A 10,133-nucleotide genomic window follows, 5' to 3' on the forward strand; every position below is an offset into this window, starting at 1 on the left:
TAATCTTACTCTCCCCGCACCCCCCCTTTCCCCACGACCTCCCCTTTCCCCCCACCACCAAGCCCCCTCCGGACGACCCCTGTTGTCCCCCTCCCCAGTCCCCATTCTCAGACCCCGCCACCATTCTCTCTCCCCCAGACACACTCTTACTCTCCCCCCTTTCCCCAGCACACCCCTTTCCCCTACTCTCTCTTGCCCTCAGCACCAACAGGTCCGGGGGGGGAGGGGGGGGGGGGGCGGGGAGCGCATCAGTGAAAGGTGTGTGGGGGGGGGGGGGAGCGCATTAGTGAAAGGTCCGGGGGGGGGTGGGGAGGCGGGGGTGCGCATCAGTGAAAGGTCCGGGGGGGGGAGCGCATCAGTGAAAGGTCCGGGGGGGGGGGGGTTAGCGGGGAGAGGGTCTCCCGGGTGTGGGAGAGAGGAGAGAAGCAAGGGGAGAGAGGAGAGGGGAGCCCATACGCACAGACGCACCACGCTGAAAGCCTTCAATAAACAGTAGGAGGGGGGTTACACGAGCTCTTGTCACATGGGCATTTTGACGTCACACGCTGAAGGCAATGGTAAAAGCGGCTGGAATTTTTTTTTTTTACTAAAACCTCTGTAACTTAGAAAATACACGACCGAATCAAATAAAAAAATCATTTTCCAGCAGCGTTCAGCGTGGTAATTAAGGCGGTGCAAAAACCGTGACGCTACGGTTCACCGTTTTTGCCGAAATCAGCTGAAATATCTGAGAGAAAAAAAGTCTTGACTTTTAAACCTCTGTAACTTAAAACATAAACGACCGAATTAAATAAAAAAATCATTTTCGGCAAGCGTCCAGCGGTGTGATTAGGCGGTGCAAAAATTGTGGCGCTACGGTTGACCGTTTTGCCGTAATCAGCCGAATCAGTGAAAAGGCGGCACGGTAGCGCAGCGGTAGAGTTGCTGCTTTACAGCGAATGCAGCGCCGGAGACTCAGGTTCGATCCTGACTACGGGTGCTGCACTGTAAGGAGTTTGTACGTTCTCCCCGTGACCTGCGTGGGTTTTCTCCGAGATCTTCGGTTTCCTCCCACACTCCAAAGACGTACAGGTATGTAGGTTAATTGGCTGGGTAAATGTAAATGTAAAAATTGTCCCTAGTGGGTGTAGGATAGTGTTAATGTACGGGGATCACTTGGCGGCACGGACTTGGAGGGCCGAAAAGGCCTGTTTCCGGCTGTATATATATGATATGATATGATATAATATATATACAAGTGAGGTGATGCCGCGCATGCGTACTGAGCACAGCCGCACCACAGCGCCCCCCTAAAAACCTTCAATAAATTAGGGGGGGCAGCGCTTTAAAACCTCTGTAACTTAAAAAATATGCGACCGAATTAAATTAAAAAACCATTTTCCAGCAGCTGTCCGCGTGGTGATTAAGGCGGCGCTACGGTTTACCGTTTTGCCGTAATCAGCGAAATCACAGATGCATACATATCTATTAATTCACAAGATCTGACTTTTAATAAGATAGATAGATAGATAGATAGATAGATAGATAGATAGATAGATAGATAGATAGATAGATAGATAGATAGATAGATAGACAGATAGACAGACAGACAGACAGACAGGCAGGCAGGCAGGCAGGCAGGCAGGCAGGCAGACAAAATATAAATGGATATACATATATATATATATAGATGTAATTTTCTGTCAGTGTTATGGTGACTCTTGTGATTGACAGCTCCCTCTGCCCCGGTCTGCGGCCGGCCCTGTCACGTGATGCGGGGCAACCTCACCGAGCGACGTGCGCTTGACGTCACATAGCTCACGTAGCGTCAGTGACCTCGTTGCCTCGGCAACTGGCCCATCCGGGGGCGGGGCGGCGGCGAGGCCCACGGAGGGGGAGCGGCCTGGGCCCGGGGATGGAGGTGAGGCTCCCTTCCCCCGGCGGGGAGATGTTGGTGTGGCCGGAGGTATCGGCCAGGAGGTGAGGGGGTGAGGTCCCAAGACTGACTTGGAGAGATGGGGAAGGTGGCGATTGTATTAACTGAGCTGGTCCTTGCTCTTGTAAGAAAATAACTGCGGATGCTGGTACAAATCAATGGTATTTAGTCACAAAATGCTGGAGTAACTCGGCAGGTCAGGCAGCATCTCAGGAGAGAAGGAATGGGCGAAAGTTTCGGGTCGAGACCCTTCTTCAGACTGATGTTCTTTGTCGTTCCCAGGTGGATCTGGGACCTGACTGGTTGAATCTTGTGCGTCTGACTGCTGCTCCACTGTGACATCTTCCTGCCTGCTGGGCAGTGAACAGTGAGTTTGTGTTCGTACCTTATCCACTGGGTCCTTGCATCAATTTTAGCATTCTCATCTTCGTGGTCCAATTCCTCCTTGGTCCTGACTCACTCACTCTCTCTGTAACCCCCTCTAGCGCTGTGACCATCCTCCATCTGTGGCCTCTTTAGCATTCTTGCATTCCTTCCCATTTTACACTGGAGACTTCTGCCCAGTGATATTGCTGGTTCGATCCTGACTACGGGCGCCGTCTGTTTGTACGTTTTCCCCGTGAACTGCGTGGGTTTTCTCCAAGAACTTCAGTTTCCTCCCACTCCAAAGACATACAGGTATGTAGGTTAATTGACTGGGTAAAATGTAAAAATTGTCCCTGGTGTGTGTGTAGGATAGTGTTAATGTGCGGGGATCGCTGGGCGGCGCGGACTCGGTGGGCCGAAGGGCCTGTTTCCGCGCTGTATCTCTAAATCTAAATCTAGACATCCCTGGGCAGTTACTTGAATAAGCAGAGCACAAAGGGATATGGAATAATGCATGCAGGTGTGATTAATATCGGGCATGATGATGGATTGGAGAGAATATACTCAGTGGCCCGAGGGCCTGATTCTACAATGTATAACTGTGACTGCGACATTCCAACACTGCCTGCACTGGCTTTGGCTGCCTGAGCCCTCAGCTCTGAGATTGCCTCACTCAACCCTTTGTTCTTTGAGATGTTACTTGGACCATCTTTTAAAGAAAACTCTAAAACACACCACAAAGATAGGGCAAGGCAATCAAGGCTTTATTTAGGAGCATCAAATGCATTGGCCGTGTGATACAAAAATTCATATGATCCTTACATACAGAGCAATAACAGATTTCACAGACTCTTCAGCATTCCCCTGATATCAGATTACTCTGACAACAGCTGTAAATCATGCACCTCCGACAAACACATCCCCCCTTGGATCTTCGTCAACCTCTCCCCATGGCAGCTCAACAAATATCCTGTTACTCATCTGACCTCATTTTACTTATGTTATTTTTACGATTGCCATTTGGTCTTTTCCAACTCCCACTGTGACGAAGCTGTCAGCCATCTCTCCCAGTGTTACCCACGGTGTTTCACCAATTTACATGCAGATGGTGTACATATGAATTTCAGCAAAACATTCAACAAGGTACCACATGGTAGGTTGCTCTGGAAGGTTAGAAAAAGGGGACATAGCTGAATGGATAGAAAATTGACGTCATGGAAGGAAGCAGAGGGTGATGGTGGAAGGCTGCTTCTGGGACTGGAGGCCTGTGACCAGTGGTGTGCCTCGGTTTGGTGCTGGGTCTATTACTGTTTGTCACCTATATCAATGATATAGATGAGAATACACGTGGCAAGATTAGCAAGTTTGCAGATTGTACAAAACTGGGTGCTATTGCAGATAGTGAAGATGGTTGTGAAAAACTGCAGGAGTGTCTTGATCGGTTGATCAAGTGGGCTGAGGAATGATTGATGGAATTTAAAACAGATATGTGAGGTGTTGCATTTTGGAAAGTCTAACATGGGTAGGACAAACACAGTGAATGATAGGACTGGGAAGTGTAGAACAGAGGGATCTTGGAGTGTAGGTACATAGTTTCTTGAAATTGGCATCTCAGGGTGTTTAAAAGGGCTTTTGGCATATTGACCTTCATTAGTGAGTATTGAGTACTCTTTCTCTTGTTTCTCTTATCCCTGTCTCTCAATATGAAGAAAGGTCTCGACCCAAAATGGTCGCCTATTCCTTTTCTCCAGAAATGCTGCCTGATCTGCTGACTTACTCCAGTGTTTTGTGTCTACCTATTGAGCATTGAGGTTGGGAGGTCATGTTGCAGTTTTATAAGACATTGGTTAGGCCGCATTGAGAGTATTGTATTCAGTTGGGCCGGGAGCTGCAGTCGCAACATTCCACTGCAACACCCTGTCAAATTAGGACTGACGAATTGTTCCACATCAGAAGTAGGTCCAAACATAAAACAGAAGAAAAGACAAAGCAAATATCCCAACTCTTCAATGGCAGCCATTGTATGTGCTTACTTGAAGTTCACCGCATGAAGGCGTTGTGCGGCAACAGTATGGGTCAGGGGTCATGACCTCACCTGCCTTGCAATCCCCCTATCCCCCGCCGCATGGAACGTGTTAAGAGCTTGCTGCGGGCTGGATAAAATCTTGTGGCGGGCTGGATCTGGCCCGCAGGCCATAGTTTGGAGACCCCTGGTCTAGGACTTTTTTCACAATGGTTTAGGAGGTTGAAAGGTGACCTGAAAGAGGTAAACAAAGTCATGAGGGTTGTAGATGAGCTAAATGCTCACAATCTTTATCCTGGGGTAGGGGAGTCTAAAACTAGAGGACATTCCTCACCAAGAGTGCCCTGACCCTTTGGAATTATCCACCAGTGTGGAGGCTCTGTCAACAGTTTAAGTGAATCGAGGCTGGATGAGATTGTGAGCAGCGAGGAGGATGTGAAGAGAATTCAGCGGTGGGGAGATACAGACAGGATGACAGAGTGATCGAAGGAATATCATTTGGAACAATGCAGAGATCCACTTTGATGGACAAGGCTGGCTGTTTATTATAAACTGGGAGAGATCGGGTACCTTGGATGCTCTCCGGGGTCTGGGTGTCCTTGTACACTGATCACTGAGAGGAAGCATGGAGGTGCAGCAAGTGAACAGGAAGCTGGATGGTACGTTGGCCTTTACTGCAGGAGGGTTGAGGGAGGAGCAGCGATACCTCACTGCAGGATTGTGGGGGATTGTGGATGGATGACTGCGCATTGGGGGAATCGAGGGAGACGGGGACGCTGCAGAAAAATGGTGCTGAGGGAGAAGATCAGCCGTGGTCTTGATGAATGACGGGGCAGGCTTGAACGGGCCTCATCCTGTTCTTGATGTTTTCCTGAGTGCAATGTCCTCCGCCAATGGGGAATTCTACAATTAATTGAAACAGGAGGAGGATTAGGAATAAATACAGAAGGTCAGGCAGCATCTCCGGGCAGAGATGGAGTTTCAGATCCAGGTCTCAGCTCTGTTTCTCTCTCCAAAGACATTGAGGATTCCAGCTGGGTTTGTCTTTATCTCGGATGTTCCTGCATCTGCAGGATTTTTTTGTTTTCATTTTTAAATTGGAGCCTGAAGTTAGGGACTGAACGGAAGTGGAATCTCTCTTACCAGTTGGGGTTTAGAAGAATGAGAGGTGATCTCAACGGCTTCTCATGTTGTTTGCAGACTGATTTGGAGAGATGGAGATAGACAATAGGTGCAGGAGGAGCCAGCACCGCCATTCAATGTGATCATGGCTGATCATTCTCAATCAGTACCCCGTTCCTGCATTCTCCCCATATCTCCTGACTCCGCTATCCTTAAGAGCTCTATCTGGCTCTCTCTTGAATGCATTCAGAGAATTGGCCTCAGATTCACTGAGGCAGAGAATTCCACAGATTCACAACTCTCCGACTGAAAAAGGTTTTTCCTCATCTCAGTTCTAAATGGCCTATCCCTTATTCTTAAACTGTGGCCCCTTGTTCTGGATTCCCCCAACATTGGGAACATGTTTCCTGCCTCTAACGTGTCCAACCCCTTAATAATCTTATACGTTTCGATAAGATCTCCTCTCATCCTTCTAAATTCCAGTGTATACAAGCCCAGTCGCTCCAGTCTTTCAATATGTGACAGTCCCACCATCCGGGATGGTGGTGATTGTTTCCAACGAGCTGGTCCTTGCTGTCTGCCGTTCCCATGTGGATCTGGGACCTGACTGTTGGAGTCTTGTGGATCTGACTGACCCTCCACTGTGAACATCGGGGTCTTCTCTTCCTGCCTGCTGGACAGTGAACAGTGAGTGTCAGTGCCTTACTGAACCGTCTTCCTGCCTCAGTTTTAACATTCTCATCCTTGTGTTCAAAATCCTATTTAGATCTCACCCCCTTCACTCTCTCTGTCACCTCCACCAGTTCTGTGACTCTCTGACATCTCTGCTCTCCTCCATCAGTGGCCCTTTACACATCCTCACGTCCCTTCACTCCACCAGTCCTGCTTCGAATACAGCTGACAAATGTTCATTTCCAACCTCAGCTCCGTCCTCTGCTGCAGACGCAGACCCCGCATCAGTGCTGAATGCACCCACTCTCTCCCGGGTTCCCCTCTTGCCTTTTATACAGTGACAAATGCTCTGGGATTGTCCTTCCAGTGTTGGGAGTGGCTGTTGCATTTTGGGTGAGTGTGGTCTTTACTGGACTTCACAGTGTGATGCGGGTGGTGTTCATGTCTTTATCTGTCCAACAAAGGTTAGTGCTGGGAATCTGTGGCCTCACAGATGAGTGCAGGATTTGCCGGAGTCTGTGTTTTTACATTACAGTAAAGTACTGTGTGCTTTATCGAATTGCTCTGCAACACAGTGCCAGCTGTTATAATGGTTTGTACCATAACAGTGTAGTCCATCTATTGCAAAGGTCTGGACCCTTTCAGTGCATTGCCAGGCGTTGTGATGGTCTGTGAATTTGCAGTGCAGTGTCGGCTGTTGTGAAGGTTTGTGCTCTTCCAGTACAGTACTGGCCATTGTAAAGGTGTGTGGCCTAAGAGCACAGTGCTGTTGATGTTTCTAGGTCGGTTACAATGAATTAATTGAAAGATACCGCATGGAAACTGGCGTTCTGGCCCACCACACACAGCTATTATCAATCTTCCCAATATTTCTCTATTGCAACACCTTCTCATCCACTCCCTGCACACAATTTAAGGGACAATTTACAGAGGCCAATGACAACCAACAAACGAGCACGTTTTTGTCACGAGAGAGGAGCACCCGGAGGAAACCCATGCCGTCACAGAGGGAACATGCCAACTTGACACAGACAGCAGCTGAGGGCGGGATCTATCTTGTGTCATTGGCGCCACTGTGCTGCCCATCCCTTGCAGGCCATCAGTATTGTGTTGTGTTCAATCTCTGTCTTTGTATTGAAGAGCTGGGTGTTGTACTGGTCTATGCCTCACTGGCCGGTGTTGTGCTCTGGCAGCTCAGTGTGCTTGGAATACAGTGCCGGTGTTTGTGCCGAGTGAATCCTTGTTGCACAAACTGACCACAAATCCCTGCACTACGGTAATACTTACCTATTTCTAAACTTTAACCCTCTTGCAGTAAATGTTAATGCGTCATTTCCCTCCCACACCACTTGCTGCACCTGCCCTGTAATGACTACACAAGAAAACCTTGTTCCCTCTAATTTGCCATCAGCCAAGGTGCAACCTTATACTCTGCCCTCTCCTCCAGGTGATTAATATAGACAGTTAATAATTGAAGGCCCAGTCCTTCACAAATGGGTTTGCTAATGTTAAATGAAGTCATAATATGATTGCCACTTGTTATAACATGTGACATGTTCTGCCACTTTCAGGATATATGTGCCCCGCGATCGCTCTGTTCATCGACTCTCCCTGAGGCCCGACCATTTACTTGCTATGTCTCGCCCTATTACACCTTCCAAATTGCATCACATCAGAGGTGTCAGGATTAAATTCCATCTGCTATTCCTCTGCCTGACATTCCATCTGATCTATATTCTGCTGTTGCCTCTGATAATCCACTACACTCTCTACAAAACCACACATTCTTATATAATCCGTAAACATACAAATTACACCTCTCACATTCCCCTTCAAGTCTTTACATCATAAATATCAAGGGTCCCAACACCAGTCCCTGTTAGCTGTCTCTCTGCCTAGTGCATGATGGGACATTTCATTCCCTTGTTCCATGACCTAGGCTGGGCCTGTGGATGAGTGGCCTCACTCTGTATCACTCAGTCTCTGATCTGTTCTGTTACCATCTCTCTATCTGACCCCAGGTTCAGCCTTCGGTCTTTGTGCCTGAGTCTCTGACTGGGACAGGTGAAACCTATATTAAATCCAGAACACATGTGCTTTCATTTGAACAGAATAAGGCCATTCAGCCCATCAAGTCCACTCTGCACGACTGCATCATGACTGATCTATCTTTTCCTCTCAGCCCCATTCTCCTTCCTTTACCCCAAAACCCTTGACAGCCAAACAAATCAAGAATCTGTCAATCACCACCTTAAAAATATTCATTGACTTGACCTCCACAGTCGTCTATGGCAATGCATTCCAGATTCACTCTCCTGACAAAATAAATTCCTTCTCATTCCCTTAAAGTAGTGTAAGAAAATAACTGCAGATGCTGGTACAAATCGAAGGTATTTATTCACAAAATGCTGCAGTAACTCAGCAGGTCAGGCAACATCTCAGGAGAGAAGGAATGGGTGACATTTCAGTTCAAGACCCTTCTTCAGACTGATGTCAGGGGGCGGGACAAAGGAAGGATATAGGTGGAGACAGGAAGTTAGAGGGAGAACTGGGAAGGGGGAGGGGAAGAGAGGGACGGAGGAACTATCTAAAGTTGGAGAAGTCAATGTTCATACCGCTGGGATGCAAGCTGCCCAAGCGAAATATGAGGTGCTGTTCCTCCAATTTCCGGTGGGCCTCACTATGGCACTGGAGGAGGCCCATGACAGAAAAGTCAGACTGGGAGTGGGAGGGGGAGTTGAAGTGCTCAGCCACCGGGAGATCCGGTTGGTTAAGGCAGACTGATCGAAGGTGTTGAGCGAAACGATCGCTGAGGTTGCGTATGGTTTCGCCGATGTAAAGAAGTTTACATCTAGAGCAGCAGATACCATAGATGAGGTAGGAGGCGGTGCTGGTGAACCTTTCTTAAAGTACGTCCTTTTATTCTGAGGCTATGACATCTTGTCCAAGACCAGTGGATACATTCCCTCCACGTTCACTCTATCCAGACCTTTCACTATTCTGTAAGTTTCAATGAGGTCCCCCATCCCCCCATCCTTCTAAACTCACATAGTAGATATCCTTCCAAACCTGTCCTATCCATGTACCTGTCTAATTCTTTCTTAAACATTGGGATAGTCCCAGCCTCAACTACCTCATCTGACAGCTTGTTCCATCCATCCACCACCCTTTGTGTGAAAAAGTTACGCCTCAGATTCCTATTAAATCTTCTCCCCTTCACCTTGAACCGACGACCATGTGTATTGTATGTGTGGTGACGGCTGTCCTTTTATGGAACTGAGACCGTGACTTTGAATCCAGCAGTTTGTCGAGTCCCACAGGAACTGGCATGTGGGAAAAGCCCATGTGCCGTCCTTCCCCAGCCTGGCCCCTGCGTGACTGCCTCGCAACCTCCATTGTTCCAAGGAGAGAAGCGATGATTCTCAGCAGCGGCTCCGCCCAACTCCGCCTCCCCCGCCCTGTTAGTGTCACCAGACACGGGCAGTGTGCGCGCTCTGTGATTGGTGGCAGCGAGTCACTGTGATTGGTCGCTTCAGTGGTCCAATCAAACAGTTGAATCAATCTGACCAATGACAGTGCTCGCCTTCCCCATTCCCTCATTAGCATAGGGCGGTGGGGCAGAGCTTGTTCCAGACATTCGTGTGTCTGAAGCCGAGAGACGAAATGCCTGACCCACCGAAAGCAGCGAAGAAGGGCGCCAAGAAAACCGTGTCCAAACCTGCAGGCAAGGCGGGCAAGAAACGCAGGAGGTCGAGGAAGGAAAGTTACGCCATCTACATCTACAAAGTGATGAAGCAGGTTCACCCCGACACCGGCATCTCCTCCAAGGCCATGAGCATCATGAACTCGTTCGTCAACGATATTTTCGAGCGCATCGCGGGCGAGGCTTCCCGCCTGGCTCATTACAACAAGCGGGCGACCATCAGCTCCCGGGAGATCCAGACCGCCGTGCGCTTACTGCTGCCCGGGGAGCTGGCCAAGCACGCCGTGTCGGAAGGGACAAAGGCGGTGACCAAGTACACCAGTTCCAAGTAA

At 48.8% G+C, this 10,133-nt stretch overlaps 1 protein-coding gene across 1 annotated transcript; it reads left to right on the forward strand.

Annotated features, from left to right (window-relative positions):
• The first annotated feature begins 1,889 nt into the window (after positions 1-1,889).
• Positions 1,890-10,133, forward strand: LOC144609476 (histone H2B 1/2-like). The gene is made up of 3 exons (XM_078427962.1): positions 1,890-1,959; positions 2,198-2,282; positions 9,702-10,133. Exon 3 carries the CDS (start codon positions 9,762-9,764, stop codon positions 10,131-10,133), a length of 372 nt encoding a protein of 123 aa, XP_078284088.1. The 5' UTR covers positions 1,890-1,959; positions 2,198-2,282; positions 9,702-9,761.

The sequence above is a fragment of the Rhinoraja longicauda genome, chromosome 34 (genome assembly GCF_053455715.1).
Source record: "Rhinoraja longicauda isolate Sanriku21f chromosome 34, sRhiLon1.1, whole genome shotgun sequence".
Taxonomy (NCBI): Eukaryota; Metazoa; Chordata; class Chondrichthyes; order Rajiformes; family Arhynchobatidae; genus Rhinoraja; species Rhinoraja longicauda.

Coding starts and splice junctions, on each gene's coding strand:
- LOC144609476 (XM_078427962.1), top strand. CDS start 9,762: ATGCCTGACCCACCGAAAGCAGCGAAGAAGGGCGCCAAGAAAACCGTG.